This window comes from Atractosteus spatula, chromosome 19 (genome assembly GCF_055471065.1).
Source record: "Atractosteus spatula isolate fAtrSpa1 chromosome 19, fAtrSpa1.hap1, whole genome shotgun sequence".
Classification (NCBI taxonomy): domain Eukaryota; kingdom Metazoa; phylum Chordata; class Actinopteri; order Semionotiformes; family Lepisosteidae; genus Atractosteus; species Atractosteus spatula.
In genome coordinates this window covers 2,267,816-2,285,079 of record NC_142724.1, presented here as the reverse complement: position 1 = coordinate 2,285,079, position 17,264 = coordinate 2,267,816, and the positions used below count along the sequence as shown (strand labels likewise).

Here is a 17,264-nt window from a genome sequence, read left to right as displayed (position 1 = left end):
GATAAATCCGTATGCTTTGTTGTGTATTTAGGAGCTATAGCCTTCCCGCAGCACTGACCCTGCTCACCGTTGCCAAGAGACTCTCTTACGCTACATAGCAACGGCGCGGCGCTAGCGTAAAGCAGGTTGAAACTGTAGTAAATAAGCAAACTGAAAGAAGTGTACTCGCGCTGTAGAGGGAAGCGTTAGGAGATGAGAAGTAGGTCTTTGGTCCGTTTTTGAACATTAATACTACCAAAAACACAGGGGGAAACGGGCGAATTTACAATTTACGGATTAAAGGTAAGAGCTTATTCTATTAATATGGTTTTTTTTTGAAGCGGCCGGGCTGGTTCATTTGTCTTGTTTCCTTTTAAACCAAAAGTGAAACAGCCGGAATTGTAATATCCAATTTAAAAAAAAAAAAAAAAAGATCTCGGGAGGCCTTTTCCCTCTTCCCCGTGTGCAGTTTCTCATTTCAGCCTCTCATAACACTTGACTAATTCATTTCCGTCGCGTCGCGGCTGGAGGGTCTCGTTGTTCATATTTCTGGCGTCGCTGCCGACGACATTTTAAATGATGAAACCGTTGTTGACGCGTTATTTTATTTTTTTTAACCCCCCCCCCCTCCCTCTACGCGAGTCTTTCGGTTTCTGGCTGGGGGGGGGGGTGGGGGAGCGGGCCACCGAGGCGTCAGTGGCGGGTTCGGGCCCTGTTAGGTGGGGTTTTCCGCGGCCGGCGAGGCCCGGCTCGGCGGTCTGACGCCGCTCTTCTCCGCTCAAAATGGCGGCGGCGGCTGGTGGTGGTGGTGGGCTCGTGCCGCCGGCGGGCGAGCGGGGGCGGCGCGAGCGGCTGTCCGTGTTTGTTGTGCGCGAGGTGGCGGGGAGGGGGCGCGCGGGCGCGCGGGCGCGCGCGAGGTTTCCTGATCGTGTCAGAACCTGAGCTGTTTGGTTTTTTTTTCGCGTCTTCGTCCAAGGCATGATGGCGTTGTTGTTGTTTTTTTGGGGGGGGTGAATGAAGAGGGGTGTATATATATATGTGTTGTGTTGTGCGGGGAAGGGCGGAGGGGGTCGTGTGGTTGTGTGTGTTTTCCTCCCAATATGGAAGTCGCGACCACGATGGCGTTTCTCTGTCCCCCGCCCGCCGCTGTGATGTCCTGAGACCGAGGGGCCGGGGGCTGGCTGGCCGGCTGGCCGGCCTCTTGTTGGCTTCGAGCCCCCGGGGCAGCGGGTCTTCGGCCGGGGCCTTGACGGTGGCGCAGCCGCGGTTGTTTCCTGGGTGGCGGCCGAGCTTGGCGGCTGCCAGGGCGGGCTGGGGCTGGCCGGCTGCTCGCTCTCTCCCTCCCTCCCTGCGTGCCTCTCTGGCTGGGGGGGCGGCGGCGGCGGCGGCGGCGGCGGCGGCGGGGGGGGTGGGGGGAAGACCGAAAAAGGAAGGATGAAAATGTGTTGTTCAAACGGGTTGTTTCTGTCGCACAGAGACGCTTCGCCGTGGCTGTCGTTCGCGCACATGCGGCTCAAGGTCAAGCCGACGGGCTGTCGGGGAGAAGCGCCGTGCTGTTGCTTTTTTCCCGGCGGCACAGTCTCTGCAACCCGGCGACCGACAAAATAAGCGAGTCCTCAGCTGTGAACCGGGCCTGATGCCTTCCCAGTTCAGCCCAGTCAGGAACCTGTTGGCTTCATGCTTTGGCTTATTATGGCAGTCACCAGAATAACGAAGTATAAGCCCGTTTTATTTTCTGAGAGCTTTCGGATCTGTTCCTTCGAACCTGTGGTGTGTTTCTAAGTCACACGCTTCTTCTGCGATGCCGAGATGATGTTTGGGGATTTGGGGAGGCGGTGTGATCCGAGCTGGCCTTGCAGGTGTCAGAAGGGCTGCCTGAGAGTGCTGGTCCGATCTGACCTGTGTGAAAGTCTGAGGGGGAATGAGCCGATTGGACCTGGGCTTTTTGGTTGGGTTTTATCCAGGGTCATTAGACAGGTATGCATAACTAGTGTACGAAAAACCACAGTGATTAAGTGAAAAAAAACAATTACCAGAATAAAAAAATCAAGACAAATTCAAAGTTATTTATTTTAACACACGCAGCTTACAGTCCACAGTGCCTTGCCTGCAGAAATTAATGTCCTGAAAGCCATGTGTCCCTCTCAAGAATACAACTCAACAGCGTAGCATAGCCAACATTGCAGGATAACAGCAGTCATGTAAGTCTCGTGAACACGTGCTGTCAACAAGCAGCATGGAAGTGCAAAGGGAGAAATGACACGATGAAATTCCTCCTGTGCTCATTTAGGAGCTCATTTAGAAAAGACATAAACGAAAACCCTCGATTTTGTGGCAGAATACAGAACGTTCTAGATCGAGGTGTTTTTGTCAACAGGCAGATTATACCTTTCCCACTTTTAATGCATACCCACTGATGTTATCTTGTGGATATCCAGGCAGTTGTGAAAAGTATGTAAGAGGATGTAGTTTCTCTGCATTCTGGCTAAGAATATCTAATAAATCGAATGTGAATAAATAAGGTTTGTGACTGGAGCAAGACAGCGTGGACAGGTGATGGGCAGTGGGTGTCCGGTCTTGTGCCCCTAGTGTGGTGTGAGCTGTAGCCACACACGTCTGGAAGAGCCTGGCTCTACAGCCCAAGCATGCACAAGGAAATGGTTGTTACTGAAGGGGCTTTATCTGAAAATTGTTCCTCAAATCTGTTGGCAAAAGCCGACAAAGCCCCCTGTTTCTACAGTGTGGATATTAGAGGAAAGTGTTGTCAATCACTTAAAAAAAACTGCTTTAAATCTCCTCTTATAAAGGATTGCATTTGCATGTTGAATTCCCCATGTTCCAGCTTTTGTTCGGAAGAGGATACAAGCTCATTCGGCATACTGAAGGAGACCCTGAAAATTATAGTTCTGTGCACGAAGCCGAAAACTGTCACAAATATGTTTTCTCATTCGACGGTGTTGTCTCCTGTGATACAAGATGTGTGTTACACTGCCGGAATAAACATAAACAGTGGCTATCGGTTAATTTGATATGCTGTGTGTTTTCATTTTGATTTGCATTTCTCTCTTTTCCTGGTTATTTATGGCCAAAAAATACATTTTTAAAGCTCCCTCCCCCCCAATTTCCTTTGGTGTGTATGTGGACAATACCAAGTGTACCTCTTTCATATTGCTTTCATCTGTGGGAGAAGGAGATGGTCACTGCTGGATATCTTAAGCAATTTTGAAGCTTTTAAGAGTTTAGCAGAAGGCAAGACTGAAACATAATGGGTGGAATTCTCTTTTTTTTTTCTTTTCACGTTGACGGGTAGAAATTGAGTCGCTCAGATCCGTCGTGGATGTTGGATTAAATATTTGGAACAGACGTCCCTCCATTTTCCGTGATTTATAAACTGCGAGGAACGGTGCGTCATCTAACTGTGATGTTGAACATGAGTCCAATAAATAAAGATTATTTTTAATATCTTTCTTTCAAAATGTGGTTAATTCGCATCAGTTCACGGTCCTTTTTTTTTGCCATAATTCATTTTCCTTGTTTCAGAGAAAAGGACCATCCATACCGTGGTTTTATTTTAATTTTTGCCTACTTTCCTTTGCCTTGTGACTTTGTGCAGCGTCCTTCATTGTTTCCCATCAGACCGTTGCGGCACGAGAGGGTGTGTATTTGATCTTGGTGACTGAACCTGTAGGTGGCGCTCAAACCGAGAGAACGAAACAGAACCGGGTGAATAAAATAGCGTTTCGTCCCGTGACCGGGTTCCATTCAAGCTCATATTTTCTCATTCTCGTTCAAGGCGATTTTTCAAAAAAAAATAAATTTCTGTTGTTCTCTTCTTTTGTCGTACTTGGTGGAGAAGCCTGATCTGTGGAATTTTTTTTTTATTCATTTCTTCTTCCTTTCCCGTTTTGGCACGCTGATATATTTTAGGACCTGGAGTAGTAAGCGAGTAAAATAAACGCGCGGAACGGGCACAAAAAACCCGGAGAGGCAGACAGGCCCGGCGCTCTGGTCAGCGGAGCGCGCTCGCGCCGGCGGGTAGAGATGTCTCGCAGACGGAGCCGCAGCGGAAGCCCTTCCCACCACACCACCAACAGCAATGACCCCCGGGACCTGGAGAGGAGAATTTTTGTGGGGAATTTGCCCACCACCCTCATGGACAGGAAGGACCTGGAAGACCTGTTCAGGCCCTACGGAAAAATCAACGGTTAGTAGTGTGACGCTACGGTGTTGTTGTTGTATATTTTTTTTTCTGTCCGTCAAAAATCCCGTCTGAACGCTTCTCGGTGTCGTGCGGACACGACCGCTTCACTGCGCCAGGGCTGTTGAACACCCCCCCCCCCCCCCCCCCCACCTGTAGTGCTCACGAATGGGCCTGCCTTCCTCGGCCGAGCTTATTTGTGTAAATGTAGATTGTGTGAAAGTGCCGGATACTCTCCATCCCACACTCGCTGTAACAGGGCAGCCTGCAAATATCTTAACTCCGTCAGTCCTCAAATTAAAATACTCATCTAAAATCTTATCGTCCCAGGCTTAAAAAAATACTTTTTTTTTTACTGTTTCAATTTATTATGAACCTTTTAGGATTATAGATCGCAAAAAAGGTTGTCTTGTAGCTTCCAGATTGAATCGCAGTCTAACAGTGTTACACCTTTCCGTGAATGGTTTGTGAGGACTGATGGATTAAAAAATAGAGCTAATGCACAGTGTCCTACTGGAGACCCCTTCACCCAGTGCCTTGTTCTGCCAGGTGAAACAGCAGTGCTGATCCGGACACAGGAGACAGGCAAATAATTTTGATGTTTTCCTTTCATTTTCCCACTTTATTTAATTTGTTTTGGAGTTTTGACCTCCACAGCCAACTTCAGACTTGAGACGTATTTGTCCGTTTCCATGGAAGTGCCTTCAGTGTTGTTAGTGAGAGCAGCCCAAGAACTGTTGCTGTGAATGTAAGATCATCTCGATGAAAGGAGCAAGCAGACTGTGCAGAGCAGTCAAGCAGTTGGTCATAAGACCCAGCTGAGTCAAGGAAACAGGCTATCCAGATAATTCTTTTTTTTTTTGTTAATATATATTTTTGTTTTCTGTTGTAGTCCACTAAGATTAAATAGACTTCGATGCTGTGTTTTGAGAAACATTGAGTCGATAAGTTTTTTAAAATCAGAGCTGACGGTGTTAAGGTTTTATTAATTATTCTGTTCTGTACCAGTTCCAGAGGGCAGAGGATGACTGTGACTGTGAGGAAAGGTCTGCCGCTGAAATGATGGAAACCGTATTTAAGTAAAAGAAATGCGTTGCAAACATACAGATATCTGTCCCCTAGCATTTTTCTATAAATTAAACCGAATGTGTGCAAGTAATCAAGAAACATCTGCTGTATTGCCATTTATCAGAAGCACATTGCTGCCATCAGAAAATGTTATTGTGACAGTTCTTGTAAATGCATGATAATCATCACGGAAATATAACTTTTTCTTTGTGAAGTGGTGTACTTCAGTCAGTTTTTTATATGTGATTTATCATACTGTTAATGTGGAAAGTAAGTGGAACTTTGTATTTGAGGCTGTTTCCTTTTTGTTAAGCTTACTGTGTTGAACCAACCCCATGTAGTCTTTAAGTTTAAAATTAATTCCATTTGTTGTTTTGTCATGCAATAACAGGCTGGTGTGTGTGTGTTATACTAGTTGATTTCGCGTTCAGTCTGAAGATTGCCTTGTGTAGTCAACCATAGGTCGGAAAGTAGCCATATATACCCTTCGTTACAGGGGCATTTTCACATGCAGAAATTTTACATGTTCTAGCTGAGGATGTCATAAATATAAAGGCCTTTTCAACTTCATAAGTCATAATTTACAGTGTGGAGCTTGAAGTAAACATTGCTTGGTGTGTGAATAACTGGGGTAGAATCAAGATCACAAAATGGATGGAACATAACTGCAAACAAAGCTGAAAGGTGTTCATAGCCAAAAGTAAAGCAGAATGTGATCTTGCTTTGTGATCTGTATGAGGATGGATGAAAGAATGAGGATCTCGGCAAACTTCTTAAGGAGACATTAACTACCCTTTTGGCTAAGGTGAGCATTATTGAGTGAGCTGCTTATGTTTTGGACTAGATAAGTTTCAGTACTGTACTTCTGTGCTTCCTCTTGTGTGTTAAAAGTTGCAGATTTCAACCACAGGTACAAAAGTGTGGTAAAACACACTGCTGGACTACTAATGGGATATTGTAGCAGAGCCCCTTATTTTCCTCTGTCCCCCTGAGAGAGAGTTGTCTTCCTTGTAGTCTGTTCCTGTCGGATCTGGGAAGCTGATCAAAGCTGGGCCCCTCTTCAGTCCTGGACTGGCAGGCCTCTGAGGTAAACCAGGTTGCAGAGGCACTGGGTGTTAGTGGACCAGTAGGTGGCGCAGTATTTTCAAAACAAAGCAGGGATGTGGTGACAGCTGTAGGAGGTACTGTCCTTCAGAGGAGCTGCAAACCAAGGTTGTGCCTGCTTGGTTATTAAAGATATTAAACACTGTGGGAGTGTTCAGAACAGGATTGCTGGTGGTCCTGGCTGAATTCATGCAGGGTTTGTATAAGTTCTCCTCCCTCGGTTCCCCCTTAATTCCGTGGGTGAAGCAGTCTCTCATTTCTCCACCTGATCTGTGTCCTGGAGCAGCTGCCTTGTGTTCAGTCGGGGGTGAAGTGGGTCCCCTTCTCTATGTGAAGCATTTTGGGGTGCAAGAGATTTGTGGGGTTAGGATTAAATGAAGATCCTCCTGAGGGAGAGCTGCAAGTTGTTGTAAGCAAAATAGGAAGCACTTTGTACGCTAAATGAGACAAATCTCATTTGTTTTTATACGTGCTAAAGCTATAGCTTTTTAAAGAACTGAGTTTGCAGTATAGTTTAAAAACACGTTCAGATTGTGGCAGAGAGAAATCTCCTTTGCACAGACCAGCTTTCCTTTTTTAAAGCATTTGTGCATCTTGCTTGTATGCCTCTGTTGTCTAATCTGTTGGATAATCAAGGGAAAATCTGACTTGGATCAGGTGTCTCAAACATTAAAGCAAAGAAACTCGCAGCAAAATGTACTGATACAGATTTTAAGACTTGGATGCGAGAGAATCAATTTTAGATTTATATCTTAAAAGCATTTCAAGGTCTTATTAAATGTATCATGTGAAAATGCTCTGCTAGTATTTTAGCAAGGTGCAGTTGTAGATTGCTTCCCACGTGACACTTGAATCTGCTGTTTTTATGCCTATTATAGGGATTTTGTCAGGGGGAAAAAAAACATTTTCTAAAAGTGTGTGAGTTCTTTAACCTGAAATGGACAGGAATGACAGAAATGACTTTTCTTTTTCCCCATAACATTGTAGTGTTTCAGCCAGCGGAGAGCACTCTGATGGGTACGTTAATGTCCCAGACCAGGCTCTCGCGTCTCGGGTTGGAACTGCTGCTGCTGTAACAAACCTCAAACTTTGAAGATGTTCAGAAAGCACAGAAATGCTTTAGGAAAAGCGTCATACTTGTGTTAAGACATTGGTTTTATTAATATATTCCAGAATGAAAAGGTCAAAATTCTTTGCCTGTCACCTTGAGCCATGCTGGCAGACTTAGCACACTGTGTCCTTGCGGATAACTGGCATCATGCTGTAGGTGTGGGAATGTTTAAAAGAGAAAAACCGCTTCTCTTTCCAGCCCTGTCCATGTTCCGTGGGTACGGATTTGTGCAGTTTGAGCGGGCCGAGGAGGCAGAGGCGGCAAAGGCTGGACAAAACGGTCGCATTTATAGAGGTTATAAACTAGGTAAGACTTCACTGGCACCGGGTTCGAGTCTCCCCCACGGAGAGTGGCGCTTACCGGCTTGTGGTAAATATTCCACACCTGCTGTTTGGAATTGAACAGACATGTACGGCGCTGTAAAGCTCAGGGCTATTTTCAACAGTTTCTCATGGTCTGTATTTTAAATGTGAAACTTTAGAAAAGCATTTTTTTGTTTGTTTGATGTTTTATAATTAAAAAAAAATGTAAAATATGTGCTTGTGGCATTTCTGTCAAGAGTTTCGGTCATTTCTGCACAGCTGCAGTGAAGATTTTAATGTCTGCGTCTTATTTTCTGTTTGCTTCAATTTCGTTTTTTCCGCAAAAGAATGAACGGACGTATGCTAAAGGACCAGGAACCTGTCAGGCAAACGGGTTCTACAGACACCACTGAGACAGACGAGTTTCAAAAGAGTTTCCTCTCTGTTTAAAGCTGTTGAATGTTGCTTCTCCTCGTCGTTTTTAAGGAGAAGCCAGTAGAGGTTTTTGCGTCAAGGTAATGGAAAGGGGGAGTAAAAATGAAACGCCTGTAGCGTCAGATCCATTGCTTTTCTCATGGCGTCTACAGTGCCAGGCTTGAAGAACACTCCAGTGCACTTTCTCATGGCTGAGAGTTTTCTTCCAGGGTCTGAAATGAGAGACATTTATGTGTTATTTGTGTGCATATTTGACATTTATATTTTAAATGTTCCTTCCATGACACTTGAATATATGGTGAATCAAAAAGCATACGAGCACTGTGGTTGCATTTGCTTCCTGATGGGGAGGGGGGAATATTTAATTTCTCCCCCGGTTGCAAAATCCCGGATTTTGAAGCTTCAGTCATTTCAAATGCACCTTGAAAATATAATATCAGAGCTTTTTGGATGCAGTTATTGCTGTCAAATAATTTTATGGTCATTGGAAGATGTGAAACTTGCTCTGAAGGTTATTAAAAATTTTGTCAAGATGCCAAACGAAACAAAAGGTCACTCCCTTTTCTCTGTGTGTATATGTATAAAAACATTTCTATGTATTGCTTTAGAAAACCCTCGATTAAGTTACTACTGCAATACAAAACCGAATAATTTAATGGTTTCGGGGGTCACTGTACTTAACATCCCCAGTTTTCCTGGTGGGAAGACTGCAGATGAATCTGTACTTTCAGGTGTACTCTTTAAAACCTGGATTCCCCCAGGGGAGCAGAAGGACCTTAAACACGAGTAGTTCAAAGGTTTCAATAAAACCCTGTAAAATATTAAAATGTCTGACAAAAATTTAAAAACAGCACTGTAGATTTTGCCGAGAAGATCCATGTATCTTGTGTACTTTTTCAAGATGCAAGAAACACTCGGTTATAAACGCCCCTAGCTGCATTTGTATGGAGAACAGGAAAAACGAGCACTATTCATCGCCTTTAATTGCTTGCGGCTTACGGTGTGTTTCTTATTTTTGCGAATCGTTTATTTTTTTACATTATTGATGTGTTGAACGTGTGGGTTGGTTTATTTTCAGATATTAATATGGCGGCGGAGCGGCGGCAGAATAAAGCTCATTCCCGACAGAGCCCCCCTCGCAGGTAAAGTAACGCTGACAGGTGACACGCTGGGGTGTGGAGAAGCGAGGGCGAGAGTCGCCCGCCTCCGGTGACCCAGCCCGCTGGGCTGCAGGAGCTGCTCTCGCCGGGGCGACCCGGTTCGCTCGGACGTGGTGCTTCTCGCAGCTTCCTGTCGCTGCCGTTCACTGAAAAGAGATCCCAGCAGTGGACAGGTTTTTATTTGCGGTCTACTGTACGTGATGATACTCTAGCCTTGCGTCTGTCTTGGATAAGACTGCAATTTATATCTATATATTTTCTCTCCTGTTGCGGGAGCCTGAATCGATCGTACCGAGTTCAATCTGCGCAAAATTGTATTTCCCGTCTTTATGAGCCTCTGAAGATCTGACCACCTCCCAAGTCTTATTTTGAACCCCCTTTTTTTAAATAAAAACATCGTTTCCAGCCACCGGTGCGTTGATGTGCACCCCAGAGGTTTCTGTTGACCTCTGCAAGGAAGTATTTGTAATTATAAACGGAAGGCACGGAAGGAGAGTACATCACGGATGTACGTGAACATAAGATGCTCTGGAATAACGATCATCACTTGACTGTTGCGTTTGAAGACCAGTTTCTCTGGAGTGTTTCCATTCATCGCTACGCGTGGAATCTCGTATGATAAGACTGAGACCAGTCGGTCAATGCGTGGGCAGCTGTAGCATTTCACTGTTGTGAAAACGGGAGGCGGAAAATGATTTTCCTAATGGGAAAGATAAAAGAACACTCGTTGCATTTTTCGTTTCTTCTTGCAAGGACTGGGGAAGTCTTTCCAGAGCCCGCTCTGATTCTCTCTCTCCTCTGCGGGATGCTTTTCGTCTGTATTTGTCGCAGAACTGATGCTTCAGTTCAGATTTGTAACGGGAAACGACCAGATTGCGCGCGTAAAACTTAATTTTTTTCCCTCCTTTTAAAATGTGAAAATATTGACCATATCAAGTTTGCTTTGTTTGGATGCAGTATTTTCCCAGTCCGGAGGATAATGACTTTTCCGTCATTATTAACCCCGAGCTGCCGCATTAAAGCGCGTAAATTTCGGAAGAGGCTGGGAAACACTTCCCAAGGGTCAAACTTAATTTCTGGAGCGGCTGCTCGGTGGAGGCTGCTAGTTCCAGAACGAGCTCTGCGCGTTTGTTTCCGAGGAATGACGCTGGAGCTGGGTTTTGCGTGGCTCTTGTGATGTCTTGCGGCAGGACGGCTCAGCCGCAGGCACTTGCTGCCCTCTCAAGCTCCGAGCCGGGTCTCCCTCGGCCCTTATTCCCGAGTAACGCGTCGGCCGGCTGTCCTGCTCCAGCTCTCCCAGCTCCTGCGGAGTCCCCCTCCGGCTCGGTGTGTCGTCGAGCTCCTTTTCCTGTTAATTGTGCTCCGGGTGCTGCTGATCGCTCGTCTCTCTCTCTCAACGGCGCGGTTTTTGTTTGGGTTTTTTAATACATATGTATAAATTAAGGAGACTCTCCACCTGCAGCCTGGTTTCTGGGCGGGGCGCCCCCCCCCCCCCCCCGGCGCGTGCGGTGCCCGCCCCCTGACTCGTGCCGCTCCCCCCAGGAATCCGTACGGCGGCTACGGCGACGCCAGGGAGCCACGCGAGCGCTCGCGCTCCCCGCCGCGCGCCCGGGACTCGCGGGACCACAGGGACGGCCGGGACTTCCGCGAGCCGCGCAGCAGCCACCCGCGCGAGCACGAGCCGCGGGAGCCCCACTTCGACAGGTACCGCAGCTCGGAGGGGCGGGACAAGGACCCCCGGGGCGACCCCCGCGACCCGCACTACAGGTGAGTGGCCCCTAGGGGGCAGACATTGGGGCCCCCTTCCGGGCCTGAGCCTGCAGCTCGTGTGTGAAGCGTTTCAGACAGCTGGGTAACAGGGCAGGAGCAGTGCGATAAGTGCCTCCCGTGGAGGGTGCTCTCCACCCTCTCTCGGTTCAGTTCAAGGTGCTTCATTAGCATGACCGATGGGTACAATCAGTGTTGCCAAAGCAAGTAAAAATAATGAAATTCACATGAAACAAAACAAAAAATAAAAGTACAATCTCTCTCCCTCCCTCTCCAGGGCTGCATTTCCTCTTCTCTGTCTGTGCCTTTCACGTGTGTGTTTCGTTACTCCTCAAAAGGTTGTGAAACGTGTTTTGAGTAAGCGCGATGTTTCGTCTGTCGTGGGCTTTGCTTCTGTGTTGCGGAGGGATTGATCCTGACGTGACGTGAAATCGTGGGTTTAGTAGAGTGTTGTGGAACAGAGCCTTTATCGAAGTCGAGGAGCAGGTGTGACTCTAACTCTCTAGTATTTAGCTCCTCTGTGCACGGCTGCTTCTCTCTGTTGTTAATGATGGTGGAAAAGGTGACTCTGTGTCCCAGCATACACACAGTTCACCACACAGTTCACATCGCCAGGTTGTTTTCTCACTCCGGTAGCCTGACATGAATGAAGAGAACTGTTCTGACCATGTCCAATTCAGAACCCTGTTCTTATTCACATTTCCAGTTGTTTATGTGATGTTTTGCTTGCAGGGGCGTATTTCTGTGCGTTGCATTGCTGCTTAATGAAGTTAATGTAAAACCCCAGGTGAAGTCCCAAAAACAGCACTTAAATCCAGAAGTATGGATTTAAAAACAATCTCTATTGTAAATTTGTCAATACAGTGTGTAACGGGGCTGTAGAAACACCCGTGTACACTGAGGTGTTGGTGTTGAACCCTTGTCTAGTGAATTAGTGAGGAGAATTCACTTCCTTTGAAGCGTGTGGCCTAAAGTGTGTAACGTAGTTCAATTTTTGTCTCCCTTGCATGAATCTGAAAGTGAAGCGTTTCTAAAGTCGTTCTCTGGAAATCAATTGCTTGGCAGAGATGAAGAGTACGAGCGGTACTACCGCGAGGACGACTATTACCGCAGGAAAGAGGATCCCTACGCAGATCGCTACAGGGACTCTTGGAATGGCAGAAGGGACTCCGAAGGTACGCTGGCTCTCCTTTCCTCTTCCTCAAGCGTCAGGACTGTGCCCTGTGCCCTGTGCAGTGAGCGTGTGCCCTGTGCAGTGAGCGTGTGGCCTGTGCCCTGTGCCCTGTGCAGTGAGCGTGTGCCCTGTGCAGTGAGCGTGTGGCCTGTGCCCTGTGCCCTGTGCAGTGAGTGTGTGCCCTGTGCAGTGAGCGTGTGGCCTGTGCCCTTTGCAGTGAGCGTGTGCCCTGTGCGTTGTGCAGTGAGCGTGTGCCCTGTGCAGTGAGCGTGTGCCCTGTGCCCTGTGCCCTGTGCAGTGAGCGTGTGCCCTGTGCCCTGTGCCCTGTGCAGTGAGCGTGTGCCCTGTGCAGTGAGTGTGTGCCCTGTGCCCTGTGCCCTGTGCAGTGAGCGTGTGCCCTGTGCAGTGAGCGTGTAGCCTGTGCAGTGAGCGTGTGCCCTGTGCCCTGTGCCCTGTGCAGTGAGCGTGTGCCCTGTGCAGTGAGTGTGTGCCCTGTGCCCTGTGCCCTGTGCAGTGAGCGTGTGCCCTGTGCAGTGAGCGTGTAGCCTGTGCAGTGAGCGTGTGCCCTGTGCCCTGTGCCCTGTGCAGTGAGCGTGTGCCCTGTGCAGTGAGCGTGTGCCCTGTGCAGTGAGTGTGTGCCCTGTGCCCTGTGCCCTGTGCAGTGAGCGTGTGCCCTGTGCAGTGAGCGTGTAGCCTGTGCAGTGAGCGTGTGGCCTGTGCCCTGTGCCCTGTGCAGTGAGCGTGTGCCCTGTGCAGTGAGCGTGTAGCCTGTGCCCTGTGCCCTGTGCCCTGTGCAGTGAGCGTGTGGCCTGTGCCCTGTGCCCTGTGCAGTGAGCGTGTGCCATGTGCCCTGTGCAGTGAGCGTGTGGCCTGTGCAGTGAGCGTGTGGCCTGTGCAGTGAGCGTGTGCCTCGGCTCTTCCAGATGACCGCCCCCGGGCGGAGGAGCGCCGGCGCAACGAGCTCTATCGGCAGTATTACGAGGAGCTGCAGCGGCGCTACGACTCGGAGCGGCCCGTCGACTGCTCGGTCATCGTGGTGAACAAGCAGCAGAAGTGAGTCCCTATCACGGGCCGGGGGCTGTCGGGCCGTCTGGTGGGAGCTCGGAATCGTCTGTTTTTGCTGTGGTGCCACCTGTTCCTCTTCGCTGTGCACAGTCAAGCCAAGGACAGAACCGCCCGGAGCTTGTCCTTCCTCCTGAGGCGTTCTCGTGGGTGTCTGGCTTATCGAATCTGAAATGTACCTTGTTCAGGTCGGAGGGGAAAGGCTGTTAGTGGCAGTTTTGCTTCTCCAGAGCACCTTGGAAAAGGGCGGGTGTAGGTCAGTCGGGTAAAGAAATGTCAGGAACAGTCGACCTTATTTTATTTTTTTCTTCCCTCCCCCCCCGCGGCGTTCCCCGTGTTCGCCCCTCTCTGCAGGGAGTATGCGGAGACGGTGGGGCGCAAGGTGCGGGACCTGGGCATGGTGGTGGACCTGATCTTCCTGAACACCGAGGTGTCGCTGACGCAGGCGCTGGAGGACGTGGGCCGCGCGCGCACCCCCTTCGCCATCATCATCACCCAGCAGCACCAGGTGCACCGCTCCTGCACCGTCAACATCCTCTTCGGCACTCCCCAGGGTAGGTGGGGCCCCTGTCCGCGTGGCCTTCCACGGGCTCCGGAAAACTGCCTTCCGGACAGGACACTCGGCCTCAAAGGAAATGTCGCTTATCGTCAGGAAAATGACTAGACTTTATTGTAGCTCGTGACAGAATTGTAACAGACATGACACTGGTCATCATCGGGGGCCTACTGTAAAAGTCACAGGCTAGATATTCAGGGGCTTCAGTCACCTCATCCCTTGACTTTGACTGATGGACCCTCTTACTGGCGAAGCGATCGAGTGCTGTTACTGAAGTGTATCGCTGCCAGTCGTGAATGATTAATTAAATCAGAAGTGGCATCTAAAAGATTTAATTGTTATCCAAAATTCTGATTCTTTCTAAAACGTGCTTTGTTTTCTTGTGATACCTGGGATCTCTTAGTAGTGCCGTATTAATGGGTAGTTTTGTGGAAATAAGCGATCGTGACCACCTGCAAGGTCGTGGGTTCAAGGCCAGGGTGGGACACTTGTTTCGTCAGCCTCGTTTCTCTCAGTCTAGTGTTAACGTGTCTCGAGCCCTGGGTCCGACCGGCAGAGTGCCGTGAAGGAGCTGTCTAACCCGGTGCCGTCTGTCCTGGCTCCGCTCAGAGCACCGCAACATGCCCATGCAGGACGCCATGGTGCTGGTGGCGCACAACTACGACCTGTTCAAGGCCGAGCACCGGGACAAGGAGCGCGAGGACATCGCCCGGAAGGCCGCCAAGATGGCAGACGACGTGCTGATGAGGGAGCACGAGCGCGACGGCCACCCCATCTCCCTGCAGCCCATCGTCACCCTGCTGTCCGAGGGCCGGTGAGTGGCAGCTGCCCCCAGCCCGCCTGCCTCCGCCCCTGAAGAGGGAGGCTGGGATACCCGGGCCCGAATGTCCGCGCGGCCCTGGCCCGTTCGCCCCACTCGTCCCTGCTGTGCCTTATTCACAGCCGCGGTTCGGACCCTCGTCACCGTCTCGTGTGCCCTCAGGTTCCTGACCCTGGAGGAGCTGGACCGGCTCATCGACTACCTGAGAGACAAGAGGGAGCGGCTGCTGCGCAGCACCAGCGACCCTCACACAGGCAGGCAAAGCGTCGCCCTTCATTAACTAGAGCCTTTCAGATTATTTAAGGGAAAACGCGTTGATTTGATTTGAAGTGTTTCTGGATGTTTCCAGCGTCCCATTAGAAAGACGTTTTTGATTTCCCGGCTGCGTGCAGACCAGCGTGGACTCAGTGTGGTTTTTATTCCTCTTCTGCAGGCTCTCGCCCCTCTGCTGCGCCCTCCGCCTTGGAGCCCCCACCTCCCTCCCAGAGCCTGGCCAGCGCCTCGCACGCGGCTCACACAGCTCACGCGGCACGCCCGGCGCACTCCTCCCTCTCCTCTCACCCCGCGCACACCCCTCACCTGCCCCCAGCCCCGGCCTCCAGCCCCGCCAGCTCCTCCAGCCACCAGCAGGAGCTGCAGGCTAAAATCCTCAGCCTGTTCAACAGCGGCTCCGGGGCCCCCCCGGCCAGCGCGGGGGGGTCTGCTCCCTCCCAGGGCTACTCCTCCTCGATGGCCGGCCAGTCTGCCGGTCAGCCGCCGGCGTCCATCCCTCCTCCGTCCCTCTCCAAGATGCCTCCGCCCTCCTCTCAGGACCCGAGCGTGATGGCCCCCAGGCCGGCCCTGCGGCCCCCCATCGTGCCGCCCGGCGTGGCCCCCTCTTACGGACTGCCCCAGGGGCGCGTGTCCGCGCCGGTGGGACCCCAGCGGGCAGCTGCGGGGAGCACTGGGATCAATTTCGACAACCCCAGTGTGCAGAAGGCCCTGGACACCCTTATTCAGAGTGGACCCTCCATAAACCACCTCGTCAACCCAGGCAACGCTGCGGTGCTCAGGCCGGGCCAGGGAATGGGCCAGGGAATGGGCCAGGGAATGGGCCAGGGAATGGGCCAGGGAATGGGCCAGGCACCCCCAATGTCCCACTACCCACGCCACTACTGACCACCCAAGCCAGGAGACAGCAGTGCCGTGAGGGAGTGGGGGGTGGCGGTTGAGACAGAAGGCTGAGGCGGCGTTCCTGCCAGGACGGTTGACTGATGGATTTTTTTGTTAAGGTGAAATTTTAATTTTCATGTTTGTTTTTTTTTTGTGTGTATTCTCTTTAACGACATGAGTACATGGAGCTTCCTCAGAGATTTCTAAGTTCGAGTTGAAGAGCGGTTTTTCCCTGTTTTGGCAGTTTCTTGTAAATATTTTTTTAATCCTGGCATGTAAGCATGTACAGTGCATCTTTTTGTCATCTGATGAGGAAGACTTTTTTTTTTAAAACAGTCAGTTTTCTGTTGTAATTTAAGGATTTGTTTTCTCCCTTAGTAGCTCAAGTGGCTGAAACTTCCATTAAAGACCTGTTTAAGAAGCATGATTAACAAAACCTGCCTTTTGTTCTACCAGAACCCTTGGAAGTATTTAACAGCTGGTAGCACTCAAGATTTGGTTTGTACAAGCTGATAGTTTCACAATTACTGTAAAAGTGAATTTTTTACAACTCTTTATTGTGAAATGTAGCTAAGCAGAAGGGTCATTTAATAAAATCATGTAACACTGCTGGATTACAGATTAATTGTAAAAGGAGTGTTAAGGCCAGCCTTGCAGAAATATACTGTTACTTTTCATTGAAGAATAAAACAAGCAATAGGTGTAATAAAATGATTTTAGTTTATTGCATTTTGTGCAGACAAAATCTATAAAATGGTACAGGAAAGCCATAAGCCATTGATATAAGCATTTGACATGAAAGAGATAAAACTACTGTTTTTTCTTTTAAATATATAATTAATGAACACAATAGAGAATACATTTCTATATATTTAAAATATTCAACTTACACTGACACGAAAAATAAACAGCTAAGCACTACCTTTCTGATAGTTGTTTCTATTTACAGATATTCCCCCCTCCCTCCCTTCACCCCCTCCCTTGAGCATGGTTATACTGCAGGCACACACACCCACACGCGCACACCTACACACGCACACGCACACGCGCGCGCGCAGAACTGAAAACACAAAGTAACACAACAGGTCTACCAGAATACCTTTACTTGGAAAAGAGAACAGAAAATCTACTTTAAGAACATAAACACCTACAAGTCTGTGTTCTAAGATGTACTTCCTTTGATGTATATTAATCCCAACTGTGAAAACATTCATACAAAACGTGAATTACACATCTCCAGTCAATTTTAAAAATAAAGAATTCAAACTAGTGTGTATATATATATAATAGTCAAGCCTGGTCAGAAGACCACATCTCTGGCAGTTCAAGAGTTTGTCTGCTAGCTCTTGCGCGGCGGGGGGGGGTCTTAGGCCTGT

The 17,264-nt window shown here is 49.1% G+C and overlaps 1 protein-coding gene across 8 annotated transcripts; it reads left to right on the top strand.

Annotated features, from left to right (window-relative positions):
* The first annotated feature begins 134 nt into the window (after positions 1-134).
* On the top strand, positions 135-16,599 carry ncoa5 (nuclear receptor coactivator 5). 8 transcript variants are annotated; one of them, XM_088937796.1, is made up of 11 exons: positions 135-282; positions 3,907-4,183; positions 7,659-7,766; positions 9,276-9,339; positions 10,900-11,124; positions 12,190-12,299; positions 13,222-13,351; positions 13,715-13,914; positions 14,526-14,730; positions 14,899-14,990; positions 15,170-16,599. In XM_088937796.1, exons 2-11 carry the CDS (start codon positions 4,021-4,023, stop codon positions 15,892-15,894), a joined length of 2,022 nt encoding a protein of 673 aa, XP_088793922.1. In that variant the 5' UTR covers positions 135-282; positions 3,907-4,020; the 3' UTR covers positions 15,895-16,599. The 8 variants fall into 8 exon arrangements, with proteins under 8 accessions (XP_088793922.1, XP_088793921.1, XP_088793920.1 ...); XM_088937795.1 differs by having other exon boundaries at positions 13,712-13,914; XM_088937794.1 differs by having other exon boundaries at positions 12,145-12,299.
* Positions 16,600-17,264: the final 665 nt, after the last annotated feature.